General features: G+C 36.4%; 4 protein-coding genes across 7 annotated transcripts; 1 reads left to right on the top strand and 3 right to left on the bottom strand.

Moving 5' to 3' along the window:
- Positions 1-3,958: 3,958 nt before the first annotated feature.
- On the top strand, positions 3,959-11,849 carry LOC116136177. Of its 4 annotated transcripts, none has more exons than XM_031421876.1 (11): positions 3,959-4,173; positions 4,381-4,644; positions 6,189-6,272; positions 6,388-6,849; positions 7,008-7,143; positions 7,388-7,437; positions 9,488-9,600; positions 9,727-9,855; positions 10,159-10,353; positions 11,397-11,519; positions 11,668-11,849. In XM_031421876.1, the coding sequence occupies exons 2-11, from the start codon at positions 4,473-4,475 to the stop codon at positions 11,773-11,775; spliced, it is 1,572 nt and encodes a 523-aa protein (XP_031277736.1). In that variant the 5' UTR covers positions 3,959-4,173; positions 4,381-4,472; the 3' UTR covers positions 11,776-11,849. The 4 variants fall into 4 exon arrangements, with proteins under 4 accessions (XP_031277736.1, XP_031277735.1, XP_031277738.1 ...); XM_031421875.1 differs by having other exon boundaries at positions 3,959-4,217; XM_031421877.1 differs by lacking the exon at positions 3,959-4,173 and having other exon boundaries at positions 4,250-4,644; positions 6,192-6,272.
- Positions 11,850-12,372: 523 nt separating this feature from the next.
- Positions 12,373-14,436, bottom strand: LOC116136092 (LRR receptor-like serine/threonine-protein kinase FLS2). Its single transcript, XM_031421805.1, has one exon. It carries the CDS (start codon positions 14,369-14,371, stop codon positions 12,404-12,406), a length of 1,968 nt encoding a protein of 655 aa, XP_031277665.1. The 5' UTR covers positions 14,372-14,436; the 3' UTR covers positions 12,373-12,403.
- A 1,794-nt stretch (positions 14,437-16,230) lies between these two features.
- On the bottom strand, positions 16,231-19,387 carry LOC116136130 (exocyst complex component EXO84A). Its single transcript, XM_031421836.1, has 7 exons — positions 19,235-19,387; positions 19,044-19,141; positions 17,586-18,633; positions 16,960-17,478; positions 16,695-16,883; positions 16,472-16,608; positions 16,231-16,390 (listed from the first exon to the last, which is right to left on the bottom strand). The coding sequence occupies exons 1-7, from the start codon at positions 19,385-19,387 to the stop codon at positions 16,231-16,233; spliced, it is 2,304 nt and encodes a 767-aa protein (XP_031277696.1).
- Positions 19,388-20,801: 1,414 nt separating this feature from the next.
- On the bottom strand, positions 20,802-22,470 carry LOC116136230 (glycerol-3-phosphate acyltransferase RAM2-like). The gene is made up of 2 exons (XM_031421953.1): positions 21,853-22,470; positions 20,802-21,718 (listed from the first exon to the last, which is right to left on the bottom strand). The coding sequence occupies exons 1-2, from the start codon at positions 22,462-22,464 to the stop codon at positions 20,819-20,821; spliced, it is 1,512 nt and encodes a 503-aa protein (XP_031277813.1). The 5' UTR covers positions 22,465-22,470; the 3' UTR covers positions 20,802-20,818.
- Between the last annotated feature and the right edge of the window lie 962 nt (positions 22,471-23,432).

Here is a 23,432-nt window from a genome sequence, read left to right as displayed (position 1 = left end):
ATTTCAAATATTTCATCACCTAATTATCAAATATTAAATATAGTATAAACTGGGTCAGAGCTTGAATCTTAATATGAAACAGATTTTCGTCTTGGGAGTTGGCAATGTTGATGGGGATATAAGAGAAATGGAGGAGGGAAATTGTTTTTTTCTAGGGGCTTTTGATCTCGACCTCCAGAAGTTTTAATCAAATAGAAAACATTCTCTTAATAATATTAGAAATAACAAAAAATCTCTTCCTGTTCATCAGTTGTTAGTATACGTTTGGACTTTATATATAATATGATAGGCAAATGAATATTTACTTAACTTTCACTCTTCCGTTTACTTTAACAACAAAAAGGGTATTTATCTTATTTTTCTAACTACAGAAAAATTTATATTATTTAATTATACCTGAATATTATCATTATTAACCATTTGTTTTCAATAAAGATTTACTTATAAATTGATCAATTTCAAACTGTCTCATCAAGATTATGTAAAAATTTATGAGATTAGACTTTTACATTTTGATCTGAGAATCCAAAGCTAAGGCCATAAACAACAAGAGTGGATTGGCATTTGGTTTTGGGCCTCTTAAATTGAGAGGTTAGCATGGACGCCACGCTAGCTGAAGCTGACCGCTTCCCCAAACATGAATTAATGTATTTTCTTTCCCTGAGCCTCGTCAAGTCAGCGGAGCAATGAATACAAAATTACATTCAATTCTGAAAACCTGAAATTCAATTTCTTACTTACCTTGGCAGTAAATGAAGGCAAGTGTATTATTAAATGCCAGAGAACCCACGGCCTGTTCATAAAAGGTAAACAATTATATCAATCTATTTACAAGTGTACTATTATAATCTTTGCGCTTTTGAATGTTGAGTGTAAATACAAGGGGTAGGTTATCAATATCCACTTAACCCAGATTAAAACAAATGAGAGAGACAATTTCAAACAGCTTTTCTTCAACTTAGTCAGACTGAGGCGCGTCCAAATTTGTAAGACCCCATACATCATTGTAAGATAGCTAAAAGATAGATATTACTAACAAAGAAACTAGAACAAAATTAAAAAGACGTCAAAAAGTACGAATAGCTGGGCATGCAACGAGCGGTAGGGTCGACCCACCAAACGCTCTGGGCTTGGTGTTATCAGTGGGTTCTGCATTAAATTTTAGGGCCAGAAATTGGTGGTTTGTCACCAACTCATACTCATTCAATGCTTAATTAATTAATTATATATATATATATATAAATGGGTCAGTTTAGTTTTAAGTTTTAGGTTTAGTGTAGCCAAAGCAAGGGCAATGATGATTAGTTTGTCAAAGGCTAAACAGAATTAGACAAAGATCCGAATAATCCTGTATTAAACATGGCTTTGCAGAGATGATGATGACCCANAACAAGAGTGGATTGGCATTTGGTTTTGGGCCTCTTAAATTGAGAGGTTAGCATGGACGCCACGCTAGCTGAAGCTGACCGCTTCCCCAAACATGAATTAATGTATTTTCTTTCCCTGAGCCTCGTCAAGTCAGCGGAGCAATGAATACAAAATTACATTCAATTCTGAAAGCCTGAAATTCAATTTCTTACTTGCCTTGGCAGTAAATGAAGGCAAGTGTATTATTAAATGCCAGAGAACCCACGGCCTGTTCATAAAAGGTAAACAGTTATATCAATCTATTTACAAGTGTAATATTATAATCTTTACGCTTTTTAATGTTGAGTATAAATACAAGGGGTAGGTTATCAATATCCACTTAACCCAGATTAAAACAAATGAGAGAGACAATTTCAAACAGCTTTTCTTCAACTTAGTCAGACTGAGGCGCGTCCAAATTTGTAAGACCCCCTACATCATTGTAAGATAGCTAAAAGATAGATATTACTAACAAAGAAACTAGAACAAAATTAAAAAGACGTCAAAAAGTACGAATAGCTGGGCATGCAACGAGCGGTAGGGTCGACCCACCAAACGCTCTGGGCTTGGTGTTATCAGTGGGTTCTGCATTAAATTTTAGGGCCAGAAATTGGTGGTTTGTCACCAACTCATACTCATTCAATGCTTAATTAATTAATTATATATATATATATATAAATGGGTCAGTTTAGTTTCAAGTTTTAGGTTTAGTGTAGCCAAAGCAAGGGCAATGATGATTAGTTTGTCAAAGGCTAAACATAATTAGACAAAGATCCGAATAATCCTGTATTAAACATGGCTTTGCAGAGATGATGATGACCCAATTAATTATACAACTTGTGGACCCCTTTTCAACTTGTTTAATTACTGTCAATTTGTATGGTTGATTACTTGGATTATATCCAAATTGGGATTCTAGTGATGATTATATAGGGTTGGATTAAATTTTTTTTTTTTTTTTTTTTAAACGGAGTATTCGGTCAATTTATGCGCATCTTAATGAATCTCTGGAGTTCATTAAACACTTTATACGCCCAAAAAACCAGATAAACCATAATATTATTGTAGTAGATGACCCTAAGATTTGAACCCAAAAACTCAAGGAATTGAACAAATAAATCTCTTTGATCGTCAGACCAAACCCTCGTGTTAGTTGGATTAAAATTTCTAAAAGCAGTTTTTTATTTTTTGTTTTTGTCGTAGAAATAAAAGGTTAGTCAATCAACCTAATAAAAGTAATAGATGTAGAATATGAAGGAAAGCAATCAATACCAAACTGTTCAGTTTTGTTGAGAAAATATGAAGTTGTTTTGAGAGACTTTTAAACAAGAGAAAAGGACATTACTTGTGGGAATGGAGGGTAAATCATGGGATCCACTTCAGTTGCAAATCTCTAAATAAAAAATGGGCGTGCGACCCATCAAGGGTCCCTCTTGCTCTACTTCTTCCATAATTTTATAGACCTTGAAATATGATATTGGTTTCCATGCAGGCTGTATCTGTACTGTATCTGTATCTGTATGTATCTCTACTAATTTTGTATTCTTCTTCTTGGAACTCTTTCTCATTTGATGCGTTTGCTTTGGTTGATGGCATCTCAATCTCATGATCTTGATCATGATCGTCCATCTACTCACAACATGGGTCCCATGCCAAATCATACCCATAAATATTATACAACTCTTTGACCGTACTTTAACAATTCTCATAGAGTCCATATTGAATACTCTATAAGACCAAAAGACCAGGTGATAAGTGATTCTAATGTTTGAACAAAAAAACTCAAAAAAATAAACAAACCTCTTTGATCGGATCAACCGCTCGAGATTAGTACATAGGATGTTACCATCAGTTTTCCATAAGATATTATCCAAATCAGATCATATTTGGTTCACCTGCCTAACCAACAAAATTAAATAGTGTGATACAAGCAATGTATTTTGGTACAATCAAATGTTATAATATAGTGCCTTTTCTCTCTCATAATACCTAATTAATTACTAAATTATTTTTAATCTGAATATTTCAGAATGATTAACAAAGTAAGAGCTTTAATTACGTTTCTTGAAAGGCAAAGCAACTTTCCGTTTAAAAAGCCTCCAGAGTTGAGTGCATTAGAAATTCCAGAAATTAAAAAAAAATAAAAAAATGATAAGGTATTGTACGTTTGCATATGGTACTCAAATCTCCAAGTACCAACTTCAACTCAACGTCAGCCCACCAATCACACTGTAATTGTAGATTTGGCCGACCTCATTTTCGTTGTAATTTACCTCATTTTTTCTTGCCGTGTTGTCGTTCTTGCGCCACACACACACGCATATATATATATATTATATTTTTTTTCTGATTTGAAACAATGACGTATACAACTAAAATATGAAATAAAATTATTAAATAACCCATTTTTTTGAGGTTTTCGTTGGAAAATAGCACTATTAGACCAAAATACCCTAAAAATCTCAAAACTGATTTATCATTTCAAGCCAACAACTTCCTCATCTGTTACGTTGAATGATTTAAAAGGTTATAACGGAACGGAGGATACAGCTACAAGGGAAGGTTATAACGGAAAATGGGAACGGTTTTTAAAAGATATACAAACTTACAAAGTGAAAATAACGAACGTGAATTGTAAGCAAATAATCACCGCTACAACCACCACCACCATCGGAGAACCAGATCCACGAACAGAGCGGTGCTCGACACCCCACGACTTGGGCTAACCGTATACACCCACGTGGCAGCATGATTTTCTTGACTGAGGTCCCACTCCAGTTCTTGGAAGATTATTAGATGCCTCTACGCAGGCAATAATAAACAACAACTGCCGTCACTCCCTTGTCTTTTTATTATTTTTATTTTGGCTTGAACTTTTTTTCAATTGTAAACCTTTTTCTGCTTTGTTTTTTTGTAAATATGACTCTCTAAAACCACCTCTTCAACTTATGTTTGTTTCTTCTGTTTCTACAGACTCTGTTTATTCGGTTTCTGCGTTGAGAAATCCCATTTTATTTCTGATGCTGATTTGCTGATTGATCTTTGTGCGTGTGCGTGAGATAGACATGGGAAGTTGTGTTTCGAAGCCTGAGGGGTGTGTTGGTGGAAGATTGAGGTCCTCCAAGAAGAAGAACCGCAAGAGAAAGAAAAGAGTTGCGTCTCGCTTATCTGATGGATCACTTGAACACCCTGCGCCACTTGATCGTCGTTCATCTTTCTCTAACCCCGCTTTGCAAGGTCTTTTTAACCTCTTTTTCTTAGTGGTTTTCCAATGAAATTTGCTTCTTTTTCTTTTTTATATTTGATCAGTCTGGTTTTTACTTTTAAATGTGATATTTGATTTATTATTATTATTTTTTTTGTGTGGTATCTTGTGATATTTTCTTTTCTTTTTCCTTTTTCATTTTGGGTTTAGATTCTTGTTTGTGGAGGGTTGGCGTTGAAATTATTGTCTGGAGGTGAATTTATTTGTTGCCGTGAAATTTATGCTTCTGGAGTAGCCGAATAGGGAAGAAAGCTTTGTGGACGTATTCTTTTTTTTCTTCAATAAGTTATTTTGTTATTGGTAATGCGACCATGAGAGAGAACTCTTCGTTTGAAGTAATGTGCTGGATATCTGTCAACTGTTAATTGGCATATTCTGGTTGATCCTTATGCGAAGTGAGGTTTTCTTTGGAGGGGTTTTGTGTCTGATTAATTTTTTTGGTTCTGTAAAAATATGAGCGTGGTCACCTCATGGTACAGAATATGAAGTTTTCATTTTTACTGATGATCAAAGAATGTAGTTCTTGAAAAGCGGGGTGAACCTCAATACTGTTTAAACAGAGCAGATTTTTGGTCACTGTTGTTTATGATGCTGTACCGAGATTGTACAGATTTGAATTAGATCTTTTTTTTTTTTTTTGGTGATAATTTGAAAGATGGGGCCTGATATTTGGTAGATGGAAACGGGCTAATGTGCATTTTGTTTTTGGATATAGCTGATTCATTTCAAAGGTCCTTTCTGAGATTGTTAATATGTGTTTGTCACTCAATGGTAGTCTTGAGAGGTGGCTTTAGACAATGTTCCTCTAAAAATTTTTTGATCAAAGCAAAATAACTATTCTGGTTCATTATAACGTTAATCTGTTATGGTAAACTCATTGGGTGGTTTTGATTACTCTTTGATTGAAAAAAAGAGGAAAAAGGAACTGTGAGGTTGATCATCTTAAGGTCATCAAAATGCACATCTGACTTTGAAAAAATGCTGCTGTAAAACTCATGCCAGGATTTGACTCGTTAGCTGCCTGTTGTCTATGTGTCATTCTGGTTTTTGTTGTCCTTCATGATATTTGATGAGTTTACTTTTGAAATCTATCATACATGATCTTCCTTTAGTTCTAAATCACCATAATTTTTTCAAGCTATGAGAAAGCGTTAAACAAGTCTTCAACCAATGTTTTTGATTTAACTCCATATTAATCTTCATGTTATAAAGTTCAAAAGACATACTTTGAGTATAATCAACATCTCTGATGGATGTTTCGTTGACGCAGTTGTCAATTGTTATACTCTGTAGTGCCTAACAAACTTTTTAATCTTAAATGTTGTATCTAGATTCCCTTTGAGTTTATTGCTTCAATCATGCTTAACTTGTTGGAATTTATATTAGATAAATTACTTTTATCTATTAACTTCATAATGTATTTCTCAGTTCTTGGCTCTAGTGAAACATATATGTTGTGTCACTTATGCCTGTTCTTTAATATATTTTTTATTTTGTTACTTTTTGCGGCCTTCAGCAGGAAGTCTTGATGAAGCTTGGTTTGATACAGTTGCAAAATTTGAGTCTGATTGTGATGATGATTTTCAGAGTGTTCAGGATGGTAAGATATTTGCAGATATCAGATGTCTGTTTTATAGATGAATTTATTTTTCTTACTTTGCTGATTAATCTGTCATGTATAACTAAAAATTATACTGTGTACCTTTGAGATGCAGATGTGTTATCTCTAAATGGTTCTGAAGGACTGTCCAGATCAAGTAATGCTTCTCCAAGAGATGCTAATTATCGAGCTGACCAGTTGCTGAGACCAGGGGACTTATCAGCTGGAAATTCTGCTCGCAATTCTGTCAGTGAGGTTGGCAAAAATTCGAATATTCGGGTCTCAAGCTCTGGTAATGTTGATCCCCAATCAAAATCAGACGGGCTTTCTAACGAAGGAAAGCAACCTGTGTTCCTTGATGAGATCTCATCCTCTGTGGATGAGGGTTCTGGCAAGGATGACGGATTGTTGGATAATTGTGGGATTCTTCCTAGCAATTGTTTGCCTTGTCTTGCTTCTACTGTCCCCTCAGTTGAAAAGAGAAGATCACTAAGCTCTAGTCCACCAAGGCCATGGAAAAAGGCTGCTTCAAAACTTTCCTTTAAATGGAAGGATGCACATGCTAATGCTACTCTATGTGAGTGTTTTATACCACTTTCATTGATGGTAGTTCTTGGTGGTTATACATCTGAGCTCAAATAGAAAATTTAACTAGGATGGTACCATTATTTATTATTATTATTAGTTTTCTGTTTTGTCCTATCTTGCTTATAATTGTTTGCTATTGTATTTCAGTTTCTTCAAAGAGGCTTCTGTCAAGGCCTGTAGCAGGTTCTCAAGTACCTTTCTGCCCAATAGAAAAGAAGATGCTTGATAGTTGGTCACAGATTGAGCCAAGTTCTTTTAAAGTTCGAGCTGAGAATTACTTTAGGTTAGTCTATAAGAAATTTTGTTAATTGATTACATTTATGTAAATTTTATGTTAATTTAGTGTGCGAATGCGTGCCTGCACTTGTGTGTTATTTCAAGGTAATGCTTCTATTGAGTAATAGTAAGCATTATATTGATATGAAAGTTTCAGACTTTTTATTTGGAACTTCACCTAGCTGGTTTTCTCCTGTTTTCAAAACCCGTTTCTTCTAATTTCAGTCGGCAACAAACTTTTTATATGATAGGGACAAGAAGAAGGATTTTGCTTCTAACTATGCTGCATATTATCCATTTGGTGTTGACGTATTCTTAAGTCAGCGAAAAATATATCATATAGCTCGCTTTGTGGAACTTCCTGCCGTTAGTTCAAATGGGAAGCTCCCAACTATCCTTGTTGTAAATGTCCAGGTACCCATTGCCACTTATAAATGCTTTTATACACAAGATGTCTTTTTTTTTTTTTTTTTAAAATTAATTCATGAATGTATTGTTTTCTTTATTATGTTTGATACTGACTATTTATGGTTTCTGCAGGTTCCATTATATCCTACCGCAATTTTTCAAAATGAAACTGATGGTGAAGGGATGAGTTTTGTTTTGTATTTTAAGCTTTCTGATAGTTACGCCAAAGAACTTCCACCACATTTCCAAGAAAATCTCAGAGTAAGTTGGAGCCTTTCTAATAAATCTAATTGCCATTCCATTATTGTCTTTGGATCTCAAACTTCAATAATGGTACAACTGAGTTACTGATTGGGTCCTTGTTTTTGGTAAACATATCTTGACTGTCATGCCATGGGCTTTCAGTTCTTGCATCATTAAATTTTCCCCTTTTTTCCTACCTGAAAATGGAACTCCCTGATTTCGTTGATGTTAAAAATTTAAGATCCTTCTGTATTTACACATCTGAGTTTAGCTGATCTACAAGCTATCTGATTAATTAACCCATGTGTACTTGTGACACAGAGGTTAATTGATGATGAGGTTGAAAAGGTCAAAGGCTTTCCTGTAGATACAATAGTACCTTTCCGGGAAAGGTTGAAAATATTGGGCCGTGTTGTGAATGTGGAAGATCTTCATTTGAGTGCAGCTGAGAGAAAACTTATGCAGGCTTACAATGAAAAGCCTGTTCTTTCACGCCCACAACATGAGTTTTTCTCCGTAAGTTCATAACCAACTCATATTTATTGGTTTTGAGTGAATCTTTATGTATGTGTTTCTATTTTATGGTTTGCAAGACTTGAGTTTATATCTAACAATGTGATAATTAATGAACTCCTTTACTGTTGCAAGGAAGCTCTTTTAAAATATTAATTTGTGGAAAATATGTGCATAACCACTATCTCATGTACTGTGGCTTTTCATCACAATTTCTAGTAAGGATTTCCAAATTCTGTATCCAAGGAGAAAATGTATAGTAGGGTGGGGGGATGTTCCAGTGCTATTGTAAGAGCACATGTTCTATGTTACATTTAAAAGGAGTCAGTTGCATCAGTATTTAGTCTAGTTGGTTAGATCTCTTGCGATGGGCCAAAAGGTCTAGTGATGTAATCCTTCTCATACCAACTTTGGACAAGTATCATTTAATTTGAGTTCATATATTTGGGAAGGTTGGAGTTGCGTGCCTGGTTAAAAAAAAAATGTTTGTTTCTCCTGAAATTTGAGTTACTTGATGTGCACAGAATTTATTGATGATTCTAATATGTTTATTTTGGTGACAAGTTGTTGCTTGGTACCAGCATATCTAATCTGCTTCTAAATGGGATGAGTTTGACTTAATTACATAGTCTTTTTATCCAAGTTATCTAGGATGAATATTCAAGTTGCACCAAGGTTTTCCTCCCAGTAGATTGGCGTTATCCTGCAGCAGCATTGTGTTGTCTGACATGAAATAATTGTAGAAAAATAAAAAGGGCATTTTCTGATCATGTTCCAAAGGTTTAAGTCCACATTTGGACTGACACATTCAATATCTGTTAGCTTGTTAAATTTTAGTAGTCACTATCTCAATAACCTGAGCAAGTTAACCTTTTAGTAAATATTTTGGATGATTTGCTCTAATGTGATCAAGTCCTAGCTGCATTTGTTTGCAAGGGATACAGAAAAAAATACTGACATAGTTTTGCTATGGTCTCATTCATGGACTTTTCCTTTTAGTCTTTGGGATCACTACTTATTAGACTAACCGCCATTATTTTTGACAGGGAGAAAATTACTTCGAGATTGATATAGATATGCACAGATTTAGTTACATTTCTAGGAAAGGTTTTGAAGCATTTCTGGACAGACTGAAGCTGTGTGTCTTGGATGTTGGCCTCACAATTCAGGCAAGANTTATCCATTTGGTGTTGACGTATTCTTAAGTCAGCGAAAAATATATCATATAGCTCGCTTTGTGGAACTTCCTGCCGTTAGTTCAAATGGGAAGCTCCCAACTATCCTTGTTGTAAATGTCCAGGTACCCATTGCCACTTATAAATGCTTTTATACACAAGATGTCTTTTTTTTTTTTTTTTTAAAATTAATTCATGAATGTATTGTTTTCTTTATTATGTTTGATACTGACTATTTATGGTTTCTGCAGGTTCCATTATATCCTACCGCAATTTTTCAAAATGAAACTGATGGTGAAGGGATGAGTTTTGTTTTGTATTTTAAGCTTTCTGATAGTTACGCCAAAGAACTTCCACCACATTTCCAAGAAAATCTCAGAGTAAGTTGGAGCCTTTCTAATAAATCTAATTGCCATTCCATTATTGTCTGTGGATCTCAAACTTCAATAATGGTACAACTGAGTTACTGATTGGGTCCTTGTTTTTGGTAAACATATCTTGACTGTCATGCCATGGGCTTTCAGTTCTTGCATCATTAAATTTTCCCCTTTTTTCCAACCTGAAAATGGAACTCCCTGATTTCGTTGATGTTAAAAATTTAAGATCCTTCTGTATTTACACATCTGAGTTTAGCTGATCTACAAGCTATCTGATTAATTAACCCATGTGTACTTGTGACACAGAGGTTAATTGATGATGAGGTTGAAAAGGTCAAAGGCTTTCCTGTAGATACAATAGTACCTTTCCGGGAAAGGTTGAAAATATTGGGCCGTGTTGTGAATGTGGAAGATCTTCATTTGAGTGCAGCTGAGAGAAAACTTATGCAGGCTTACAATGAAAAGCCTGTTCTTTCACGCCCACAACATGAGTTTTTCTCCGTAAGTTCATAACCAACTCATATTTATTGGTTTTGAGTGAATCTTTATGTATGTGTTTCTATTTTATGGTTTGCAAGACTTTAGTTTATATCTAACAATGTGATAATTAATGAACTCCTTTACTGTTGCAAAGAAGCTCTTTTAAAATATTAATTTGTGGAAATTATGTGTATAACCACTATCTCATGTACTGTGGCTTTTCATCACAATTTCTAGTAAGCAATTCCAAATTCTGTATCCGAGTAGAAAATGTGTAGTAGGGTGTGGGGATGTTCCAATGCTATTGTAAGAGCGTATGTTCTATGTTACATTTAAAAGGAGTCAGTTGCATCAGTATTTAGTCTAGTTGGTTAGATCTCTTGCGATGGGGCAAAAGGTCTAGTGATGTAATCCTTCTTATACCAACTTTGGACAAGTATCATTTAATTTGAGTTCATATATTTGGGAAGGTTGGGGTTGGGTGCCCGGTTAAAAAAAAAAAGTTTGTTTCTCCTGAAATTTGAGTTACTTGATGTGCACAGAATTTATTGATGATTCTAATATGTTTATTTTGGTGACAAGTTGTTGCTTGGTACCAGCATATCTAATCTGCTTCTAAATGGGATGAGTTTGACTTAATTACATAGTCTTTTTATCCAACTTATCTAGGATGAATATTCAAGTTGCACCAAGGTTTTCCTCCCAGTAGATTGGCGTTATCCTGCAGCAGCATTGTGTTGTCTGACATGAAATAATTGTAGAAAAATAAAAAGGGCATTTTCTGATCATGTTCCAAAGGTTTAAGTCCACATTTGGACTGACACATTCAATATCTGTTAGCTTGTTAAATTTTAGTAGTCATCGTCTCAATAACCTGAGCAAGTTAACCTTTTAGTAAATATTTTGGATGATTTACTCTAATGTGATCAAGTCCTAGCTGCATTTGTTTGCAAGGGATATAGAAAAAACTACTGACATAGTTTTGCTATGGTCTCCTTCATGGTCTTTTCCTTTTAGTCTTTGGGATCACTACTTATTAGACTAACCACCATTATTTTTGACAGGGAGAAAATTACTTCGAGATTGATATAGATATGCACAGATTTAGTTACATTTCTAGGAAAGGTTTTGAAGCATTTCTGGACAGACTGAAGCTGTGTGTCTTGGATGTTGGCCTCACAATTCAGGCAAGACATATATATATATATATATATATATATATTTTTTTTTTTTCAGAAGCAAGATAAATAGATTTTTGTCTCAGAAAATTATTATTTGCTGGCTTTAAATTTTGTTTTTTCTTGTTAATGTATTGATATTTGAATCTTAAACCAGGGGAACAAAGTTGAAGAGTTGCCAGAGCAGATCTTGTGTTGTATACGGTTAAATGGTATTGATTACATGAATTATCAACAACTAGGGCACAGTGAAGAGGCCCTCTGATTATAAGTTTGTCAAAACAATGTAAGGCTGAAAGTAGTATCCATTATCCAATGAAAAATTAATTTTCAGAGAAATTTCTGTTGCGGTTTGTTTGGTACTGGATTTTTCTTGAATCCAATAACCTGAGGAGACCAGTGGGAACTGCTTACTAGTCTTGCAGACACACTGACTTCAAGGTTTTTTGCGTAATCAATTTGTTAAAATATCTTGATAAACCCAGAAACAGGGATGTAAAAGGAAGGTCTAACAGCATGTATAGGCTTGTAAACCCAGAAACAGGCTTGTAAAAGGAAGGTCTAACAGAATGTATATGTTTAGAGAGAACCCAATCATATATGTCTAACATCGTTGAAAGAAAAGGTCTTAGGTTTTATACACCCATCAGGCGGTTATCATATAGACCTTTGCGCAGCATCTCCCTGTGCAATTGAATACTAATTTTCATGTTCTTGCAGCGTAGATATTTTTAATAACTGCATAAAGTGAGTTATCGGGTAGTGATGCGTGATTAACATGTGTTGTATACACAATTAGTATGTTAAGCAGATTACTCGGATCAAATAATGGTGATATCAGGATATAAAGAAGATAAGGGTATATAACTCAGATAACTTGAGAAGTTAATACATTAATTTGCTGGGATTGTTGATTTTACCAAAACGCGAGCTTTACAGGGAGTAAGAGGCTTGCCACATAAACCTCTGTTGCCAGAAAAGGAACTCTCAGGAAAGTTACTCAATGGATTGCCAGCAGGTATCTCCCCCTCCAAAAGATTGTCTGATAAATCCAAATCCTTCAACTTCCTCAAATTCAAAAATTCGCTTGGTATTTTACCAGTAAACTGGTTTTTCTGCAGCTTCAGTGTCTCCAACAAGCTTTCATTTGCAAGTGTGTTGGGCAACACAAAACCTAAATTATTGTAGCTCAGATCTAGACTTCTTAATGATTTCAATCTCCCGATTGAATTGGGTAACCGGCCTTCGAGAAAATTATGTGATAAGTTGAGAAACTGAATCCCAGTTTGTCCTCCTTCACCCATGAGCTCTATTCCACTTGAAAAGCTGTTGTCTGAAAGATCTACGTATGTCAGTGAACCACCAGAAAACCTTTGCCCTATCTCAAAAACCCGACTTATTAGACCCTTTAGCTTATTTGAGTGGAGATCAAGCACACCCAAATCCTGTAAGTTAGTAATTGTCTGAGGGATTTCTGAAACAAGAGCATTCCTTGAGAGATTCAAAGAGTAGAGCTGAGTGAGTCTTCCAAGCCATGCTGGTATGCTTCCAGTCAGATGGTTAACTGATAAGTCCAGTTCCTGTATTGGACTTGGAGTAGTTCTCAAAAACTGTGGAATTTCGCCTTCGATTCCAACTCCTGCCAAGAATATACGCGAAAGAGATGGCAATTCTGCTAGCCATCTTGGGATCGAAGACAGGTTTAAAGGGTTAAATGACAGATCTACCGTTTGAAGATTTTGGAGGGAGGACATCTGGTCAGGCAACGGTCCTTTAATCGAATTATGAGAAACACTAAAGATCAAGAGGCTAGAGAGTTTACCAATTGATTTTGGTATCCAGCCGGATAACTGGTTTCCGTTAAGATATAACTCTGTCAAATCTTGTAGAGAACCCAAACTAGCAGGAATCGCTCCCTGAAGCTTGTTGTTTGCCAGGGAGACTCTCTGGAGGGATGTAAGATACCCGAAATTTAGAGGTAGCGTTCCAGTAAGATGGTTATTATTCAGTCTTAAGAAGCTGAGGGAATGCATTTGGCCATAACTAGATGGAAATGGAATTGCCCCCTCAAGATAGTTATTATCCAAGTATAGGACTGAAATGACAGTCAAATTAGTTACGGAAGATGGGATTTTTCCTCTTAAGAGATTGCTTGAGAAATCAAGTTCTTCCAGTACCTGTAATTCACCAATCTTTTGTGGCATGTGATCATTCAAATAATTGCTATGAAGATCCAAACGTACCAGACTCGTTAAGTTAATGAACGAATCCGGTATCTTACCAGTAAATTGATTTGATTGCAGAAACAGCTCATTGAGATTTTGGAGATTGCCCAGACTTGACGGGATAGTCCCAGATAATCCATTCTCGTGCAAATGAAGTTCTTCAAGTTTCAATAGATTCCCAATGCTTTCCGGTACTGGGCCTCTTAGCTTGTTGCCATAAAGATACAGTTTCCGGAGTTTCTGAAGGCGAAAACCAATCGAAGTTGGGATTGTTCCAGCAAGACCAATGAGTCCACCAAGATCAAGGACTTCAAGAGAGGTGAGAAATGTTATTGAAGGAGACAGCAATCCTTCCATTTGCGATTGAAACACAAAATCATCCGTGGAGATAAATCCCGGGAGACGGATTTCTGTCACTCTGCCAGTTGTGTTATCGCACGAAATGCCTTCCCAGCCGCAACAACTTTGCCCAACCCATTTGGCTAACCGCTCAGACGTGTCATTGTGAATTCCAGCCTTGAAACTGGTTAGACCTTTCAGATCGTTGGGGTTGCATACATCGCCCACATTGATCTTTCCCTCCCCAGATGCTATGATAGTGAGCACTGCAACTATTAACAGCAACTGACAACCCATTTTCTCTGAACTGCTTAATGAGGTTCTTACTCTCACTAGTAAACTTCTGCGATATCAAAAGGAAGGTTAGAAATTGTACCGTAGTGGTTGGATATCAAATTAATTGCGCATTTTAAGGACTGAGATAATGGGAACAACTCAGAGTTGGTCAAAGATATTTTCTTTTGGTTTTTGCCTTTTCTTTTTATGACCCCCTTTTCTCTTTTCAGTATACTACTATACTGAAAAGCATTAATATGTCTGAATCATGATGTCCTTGGTTTTGGTTAAAGGAGCCAATGGAGATCACAGTTTTGCGCTTTTGCCCATTATATCGATCTGTAAAATGCCACAAATTTCTTCGCCCAATAGTTTCATAATGATTAAACTAATCCTCAGCTCCTTTAATGATGTTCAAAAATCAAAAGGTCCAAAACATCTTCCCTGAGAAACTGTAGCAATAACAAACCCAAGTACCTTATCCACTGCCTGCCTTCAGTCCATCAAGTTTGAGAATTGAGATGCACATGATTTGATATTCTTTTTTAATGTTGGCGACAGCTGATGAGCATATAATCCGTAGCTCGTGCTGGTTTTCTCAAGGAAACTTTCATCTTCCTAGATTACTGGTGGTCCTGGTGCTCTTAAGAAACAGATTTGGCCCTTTTTTATTCACCCTAGGAACTGACATGTAACTGTGTTTTCGGAACTTCAAGAAGGTTCCTATTGTCGTTAGCGTTGTTCAAAAAGATAAGATTAAGATATTGATTTCCGTGGGCGAGTTTGGACAAAAATTTGAACAGTCGAAGGTCCTTCCGATCCGTGTAACCTGGTAACTTGTAAGGTATTATTCTAATAAACAGAACAGGATCATGATTAAAGAAATGGGATCTCTGAAGCTATTCTGAAACAATGTCAAGATTGAGAATCAAATGGTCAAATTTGATGCCCCTTCAAGCACTTTAACCCATGTATGCATGTCCATATTATAGTGTCTTTGAACAAGTATTGTGCTAATATCTAAATAAATTCGTCTTATTGGTATACCCCTCAAACATTATAAGGATGTCAATGATCTATGACATACATTATCTCCCAGCTTTCATATATATATATATATATGTGTGTGTGTTGAAATATGGATGAGAAAAGTTTTGTCCAATATGTAATTAAGCCTAATTTTTAGTGTTTTTGCACTTCTAGTAAAACAAAATTTAATTTAGAGTTCTTGGAATGGCATCGTTTGATCTGATGTTACTTTGATCCATAAATACAACCCCATTCTAATTACCTATATCAATCTTCTCATTTCATATAACATCTCCCTCTAGTCGGGTATCCTCTAAGTATCCCATAATGAAAACTTATAAATTACACAGTTTTCCAAGCATAAATTCTCTAAGTTTTCATTGTGAGATACTTAGAGGATACCCGACTGGAAGGAGTGTTACATTTAAGTGGTAAGCAAACAAAGAAACAAGAAGAAAGTTCAAGTAAATATCTCCCATAAAGACGAGTAATTATCTTTTACACTCGAGCAGATAAACAATCAAAAATGAAACGTCTAAACATTTTTTATTTTTCCATCTAAATAGTACCTAGAAGGGGGAAAGAAAATAGTAACTTTACATTTCAATTAATTGACAACACCTACCAATTCTCATGAGACTCAAAGTTTGCATTATAAGTGGTTAGGATAGGATACTTCTCTGGGTTAATTTAAGTCCAAAAATATAATTTTGGCTGGACTCTTGAGGCTCCTTATTTCATTGGGTAAGTAGTAATCACTAATTCCTAGGATACAAGTTGAGTAGATATCTGACGTATACCTGTTCATCTTTCTCTATGATGTGCTGAAATTGAAAAGGGTTGAGCTCTAATTATCCATTACTTCCATGGTTTAAGAGTGATGACATGGAAGAGGTACCAACAATGGGGCTGGTAACATCCCGTTCTCCATTTCCATATTCGGCTTTCCCTGATATCATCTTTATTGCTATTTCAGCAACTTCAACAAACCAGTCATCCTCTGGCAATACACTGACAAAATAAGAGTTATTAGACTATACTCAGTAAATTGATACTCTTCGTGTTTATGGCTAATGGCTAAGTGAGACTTACCTGTAGGGATCTAATCCATTAGCAGCTACAGCATCAATGGCTCTAGCTATGATGGTTTTAATAACTTGCTGTAAGTGGCGTGATAAATAACGTCCTTGGGATGCAAAAAGCATCACAAACTGCATATCCAGATAAAACTGCATAAACAACAAACAATTATTCAAAGTTTCAAAGGCCTACATTAAACCAGTTGATGAGCCGAGATATATTTTTCCTTATGTACCTGTTGTAGTCCATAAGGACCCAAAGACTTTGGCCCCTCCTCTATCTCAACCCAGAAGTTTTGATCATCAGAAAGAAACAGAACCACTGTTTCGGTCAGTCTCATTAAAAGAATAGTTGCAAACCTTTCTCTACCAATAAACATATCAGTTGCAATGCTTGCCATCCGACTCAATTTGGCAAATAGTTCCTGAATGGAGTTCGTAATTATGATTATATTACCTATTTACATGAAGCCAAAACCACAAATACTTAAAAAAGAATACCTGAAAAATTGGAGATGGAAACCATTCAGGTTCTTCCATGAGCTCATCCAAACTAATGTAAATTTGGGGATTAAGACGGATTTCACCGTCTTCCGTGAAGATGAGTTCAAGGGCATGATGTCTACAGAAGCTATCTCGCAACCCATCAACCAAGCGTTGTAGCCTCCTCTTCCATTCCCTTTGCTCTGGGAAACGGTTCTGCCTATCTGAAGCTTTTCTTGGAGTCATATTATCCACTCTATTAGACTGGCTGAATGGTAAAAGCTTCATTCCAGCACGGGGTAGCAGCTCCTCTGATAAAAGTGATGCATTAGCAAGCAAAGCTATTTGTTGGGCGTCAGTCTCTGCCATGCTTACAATTTTATGAAAAGAACCTTCTAAGTTCTCTTCATTCTCCGTTGAACCTGGCAGTGCATTTATCAACAGATCGACATAAGAGCTGAATACTTGTAAAACACCGTCTAATGCCGGACCATATAGCTGTAGGTTTTCAAGGGGCGCAATGTCCTCGAGTAATTCCTGAATCAAAATTGAACAATTAAATAATGAAGCCCAATAATCGACTACTTCCAACATATATTACAGCACCAAAAAAGAAAGAAATTATGAGAACATAATTTGGCTACCTGAACCAATAAATTGAATCTATGAGCACTGATTGAAAGCTTAGGCTGTGAGATAACTGCACCACTGAGAGACGCAGTTGAAGATGAATGTCTTACACCAGGTGGTGAATGAGTGAGCGACCAGTCATCTGAAGCGGCTAGCGCTGCACTGCTTTGTTCAATTTTTCTTAAGAAACCACCTAATGCCTGTTCAACATAGGGCCTAAAAAGTCTCAACAAGACAGGAGATAGAGCCAGTCCACCATCTTCTAATAAAGAACAGTGCCCCAAGCATATCTGAATGCTTTCAGTGACAACTCTCAAAACCCCTGCAGCTGCTGATGAGGCTAGAAAGTGTTTCTGGAGGAGATGAGCAAAACCCTCCGTCTCTTTCACGGCCCAGGTGACAAGTTCGGATGAATATGCAGGCTCCTCCCCAAAAACCGCCAATGAATCTCTTGCTGCTTGTCCAATGGTTGAGAACACAAGCTGTGAAAGGCTAGCAGTTAATGCTCCTCCACATAAAGTACTTGACGAGCGAACAATTTGTATGGAGCGCTGCAACTTCAGATGGTGAGAATTAAGTAGCAATGTATGGGCTCGTGGACTATCACCAAGCTTTTTAAGAGCTGAAACAGCAGAACGGAGCTCAACACCCCGAGTTGAAGGTTGGCAAGTAGCCTCTGCAAGTTGATCAGCAAGTTTTTGCCTTTGCTCCGAGATTGCAGTTTGTAAAGAATAAAGTGCGGATCTGCTCATTGTGTGCCTGTTTTTAGCTTCTTTTACTATAGATTGTCCTTCTTCTAGCGCAGTCAGAGCTTCATCTACTCTCCTTTCAGCCAATAAAACTTCAAGAGTGTCTAAAAAATCTACTAACCACTTATCCATTTTTGAAAGTCCTTCGTTCTCAGAGCTAATTGTGTCCTCATCCATTGCATCTCCGAAAGCAGCAGATAGAGAATCAATTCGAACACCTTCAGCTAGGCCTTGAATTAGAGCTGACTGTGTTGATAAAAGATTTCTTATGGAAAGGAGCTGACCCTCTAGAATTGTAATCTCCTTAGATGTGCTGCCAGTGTGAAACATTTTTGATAAATTAAGAAACTATAATGAGAACTTTGAGATAGCAGTCACGATAAAACTGATAAAAACATGTTCAAGCTCCACTAATTGCTCAGAGCTAATACCCTTTAGGAGCAAAATGGCTAATAGCTGGAAATTCAAGAAAAATCATAAACAAGGCGAGTTGAGAGGAAGAACATCGTACTTGAAGCAAAATTGCAAGACGGCTGTAAGTTTCAACCGTATAATTTTGTTTTAATTTATGGTTCAGATTAACAAGAAAATGTTATTTATTTACTGTAAATTCAGATAAAAGTTTGTTCACAAGTGTGGTGGTAGAGGTACGGTGACCGGAAACGTATTATCATAACCATTCTGAAACTCATTTATGCTTTATTAGAAGCACGTTTTGCTCACCGTATGAAAGCAGAATAATTAGCATAAACGCTTTTACGCATTTCCTCAGCTGAGGCCTTCTTCAATTCAACAAGGTAAGAACACAAGTGCCTTATTTCCTGCCAAAAATTAAAGAATAAAAATATGATTATGGATTGATAGAACGTTACATGTATGCATGAATGACAAAGATAGAATAATTAAAGAGAGACCTTCTCGTTCATGTGCTGGCATTTGGAGGTAACGTATGCATCAGGATCAAAGTTAGAGCTTTTGAAAGCCTTTAAGCGATCGTTAAGGGTTAGGTTGCCTTCCAGTTCAGCTGAGTCTCCTATACTATATGACCCTCTCGATCCAGATGCCATTCTTGATTAATCAGAGAACGGAAAACTAGATGAAATCAAACAGAAAAAGGTATTTAAAATTTACATCACAGAAGACTGAAGGGAATTGAATTAAAGAAAGAAGAAAGGGATCTTTATAGATGGCCGAAGGGAGCACGTATTACTCGCTGGGTTTGTTTCCTTTAGTTTTACTTTGCATGCTTATGATCCTGCCACGTAATATATCATCTTTATAAATATGTAAAAATTATTATTTATTTGTCATTTTAAGAATATACACATTCTTTAGTACAACGTCACACTTTCAAAATAATCGAATCAACAGGATAATATTTAAGTCAATCTTACTTCAGAGTTGATAAATATATATACGTATTTGTATACATTAATAAAAATTTAATTAGCTTATGTATACAAAAAAGGGTTAATAATATTCCATCCACGAGATTCAACTGAATAACAAATATTTACAAGATTTTAGAAATAACAATTTTTTATTTATTATATTCAATAATAAATTAATAAATATTTATCTAAATATCCTCAATTTAATAATAGAAATATTTAGAGTAAACGACTTTTTCCCACCCAAATAATGATTTAATGATATTTTTTCAGTCATAGACTTTTAAAATACAATTTTACTATTCAAATTTATATTCTGTTTCTGATTCTGACATCATTGCAATCTCACACCACCACCCTTCTCCTCCTTGATGATCACTTACCAAAACCCCTCAAACCGACTCCCACCGACCTCGCCAACCGTCGGCAATTAAGCAATTAGGGTTTGCATAGCGGCTCCTCCCAAGTCAAATCTGATCAATCTCAACCACCAAAGTACAACTTTCCACAACCAAATAACTTATCGATCTTCCCTCTTCAAAAGTCTAACAACTTAGACCGAGTTTGATTTCTATTCACTGTCGAAATATAAATCTGAGTAGTAAAATGATATTTTAAAAGTCTGAGAGTGCAAAAGTATCATTAAAATCATTATTTGGGAGGAAAAAAGTCATTAACTCAAATATTTAAATTGTTTAATTAGGTGGAATACGGGTAACAGTGGTATTGGTAAGCAAATTTAGAACTTATATAAATATTCCGCTTTGAGTATTAAAATGATTCTAGAGATAATATTGCATATATTAATCAGCTAGGAATTGGTACAAGGACTTGAATCAGCTATAATCTGATTGTCAAAATGGTAATTAGATACCAACCCTGTACTTGTGTATTATCTTACAAAAATCGTTTGATTGCCTTCTCCAATAATTGCAATTTCTCTTGCAATTAATTTTATTATGAATAACATCAACTCATCTCTCTGTTTGAAGCAAAACATATTCAACTCCCCATCTTCCAAAAGTACCAATATAATACATCCTTAACCTCATCTGCAGGTAATTCCTTATTAATTACACAATTCTAATTACATTTAAAACTCGAAAATCAGCATCCCATTACTTTGTTGGGTGTATACGAAGGTTTCCCAACCACAGTTCCATCGTTCCCAGCAAGAGCCTTGTACTTATCCTTCCTCGTAAAGTTCGTGCATTCATACGAAAGAGTTGCAGCAATCACTCTCTGAATGTAATTTGCCACCTCATGGCTAGACTTCCCTGAACCGCACGTTAGCTCCAATGGCAACTTATTCAAGAACGTTACTTCATAAGCTGGGCTAGGGTTCATGAAGAAGTAAAACGGGTCCATCCCTTTCCACCCCCGAGCCGCGGTTCCGTGAAACATGCTCATCCGGTTAACCATCGCCACCGGCACAAGCTGGTCCGTTAGTTCTGCAAACAATGCTGAAAACCTCAAGAGAAACGGTTCCCTACAGGTGGTTCCCTCGGGGCATATGGCTAAGTCACCTTCTTCGAGTAGCTTCTTTATCATGGAGGCATCATTGGCTCGGTCTCGTGTAAGCCTGACGGTTTTGATGGGTGAAATGAATTCTGAGAGTCTCGACACTGAGTAGGTGACTGCGGGAATGGGACGGCCGAGAGCTGTGGAGAGGAATATTGGGTCGAGTAAAGTTCTGTGGGAGCAAACGAAGAGGACGCCGGATTGACCTGTTGATTTCTTGGCCGGGGGAGGTGGGGTGCCTTTGACGGTGACACGAACGCCGAGTGCCCAGAAAGCGTAATAAACCAGTGGCATTGGGAGGAGGGCACCGGCGGCGATACGTAAGCAAGCTAAGATGAAGCCGATGGGGACCCAGAGAACGATAAGCAGCGCCATGAGTGGTGTTGGCTTTTGGACTAGGCGACCATCGTGGAAGATTATTGGTTTCGGGAGCTTCTTGCTTGGAAATGCCCTAACGTGTGGTTTGGGTGGCACAATGTAGCCTTCCTGTGTGTGTTTTCAAATAGTCGTAATTACTATGTGAATTTTGACATATAATTAAGGACTTCTACCTGGATTTGAAAGAGTAGTTTTAATTATAAGATTAGGCTTTGTTTGAAAATTGTATGATATTCACTAACCTTGCACATAGCCATGAAGGGAAAATCAGTGTGCCTATCACCCAGTCCAATCTCTGGTTGTGCCTCTCCAAACGCCTTCCGAAGACCATCAGCCTTTTTATCTCCCACCAGTACCCCAGGACGACGAACAAACCCAGTTGCTCTACCTCTATAGGTGGCAATCTCGGTGCCCACAACCATGTCAACTCCCAATAAATCTTTCAGAAATGCTTCTACCATTATCCTGGGATTCGCCGTTAGAACACACCGTTTCCCACACGAAGAAAACACGCGCCACGACTCAGGATGGATATCACTAGAGTAAAATTTCGGCAGTACCGCACGTGCTACTGACTCAATATCACTCACCTTCATTCCAGCAAATGAGGAAAAGATAAGAACTTGGATTCCCGCTGATTCTGAAACAAAGTAATACAGAAGACCAGCGATTGGTGAAGCTAATAGCAAGAAAAGGAGCCTCAAAACCCCACCAACTTCGTATGCAACTAGTGCAAAGTAAGGGAAAGAGCTACGTCCTCTGAGCAAGGTTCCGTCCATATCGGCAACCACCGTGTGCTTTTCTCGACCTACTGATGCACATTGATCGATAGTTGGAAATGCATTAAAAGCCATGGTGGGTTTATAGTTAATTTGAAAGAGAAAAGTGCTACGTTTTGAAAGAATTCTTGATGTTTATAAGCTAGATATAGAGGAAGATAAGTAATTGGAGACATGTAAAACAAAGGGAAGCTGCATAAGAAACGAAAACAAGAAGGGACAAAGGGTTTGGTTTATGAATACTATGATGACAATGCGTAGTTAGAGCATAATTTGGGACACCGTATGCATATGGGTATAACCGAGGGTTTACCACTCTTGTTTTTAGAGGAAAAACAACAATGGTTTATTCGTTATTTAGCATCCTTGATTGTTTAGTCCGCCTATCTTTTGTCTTGTGTATGAGCGAGAGCTCATGCTGCAACGTTGATTTGTTTGTTAATTAGAAGGGAAATTTCATATTCATTCTTGAGATTTAAGGAAAATTTCATATTCATTCTGGCTTTTAAAACTGGGACAATATAGAAATGAAGGATATTATAGTATGTAAACAAACAAAAAAATCCTCCCAAATAACTGCGTATGTAAATGTTTATTAAATTTAAGGGAAATAAATCCTAGCATTTTAAAATAAAAGACCTAAACATAATTAATCAAAAACTCGGGGAATAAAATCTTTCTTTGACATAATCAAGGTAACTCGACAAGTCAGGTGACATGGAAAGAAAATGGAGTTGCTCTAATTACCTAGTGTTTTACTATATGTTAATTAAACTATACAAAAGAACTCCTCACTAATTGACAGTTTCAAAAGTATACATCAACTACATATCATAATCTTAGAAAGAAAAGTCTTTTTGACAATAAAAATTCCTCTCCCAATTACGACGTTTATATTTGCCATGCTATATATAGCTCTATATATATTATGATATGATTTTTATTATTTTACATATATAACAATTGTTTAATGTCAAAATATATATAAGTGGGAACATATAGGTCCTTTGTGGGTACTTGTAATTGCGATCTCCATGAGTTTA

This window comes from Pistacia vera, unplaced genomic scaffold (genome assembly GCF_008641045.1).
Source record: "Pistacia vera cultivar Batoury unplaced genomic scaffold, PisVer_v2 Contig31, whole genome shotgun sequence".
NCBI lineage: Eukaryota > Viridiplantae > Streptophyta > Magnoliopsida > Sapindales > Anacardiaceae > Pistacia > Pistacia vera.
Note: the sequence above shows the minus strand (reverse complement) of the source record. Positions and strands in the feature narration are given on the sequence as shown.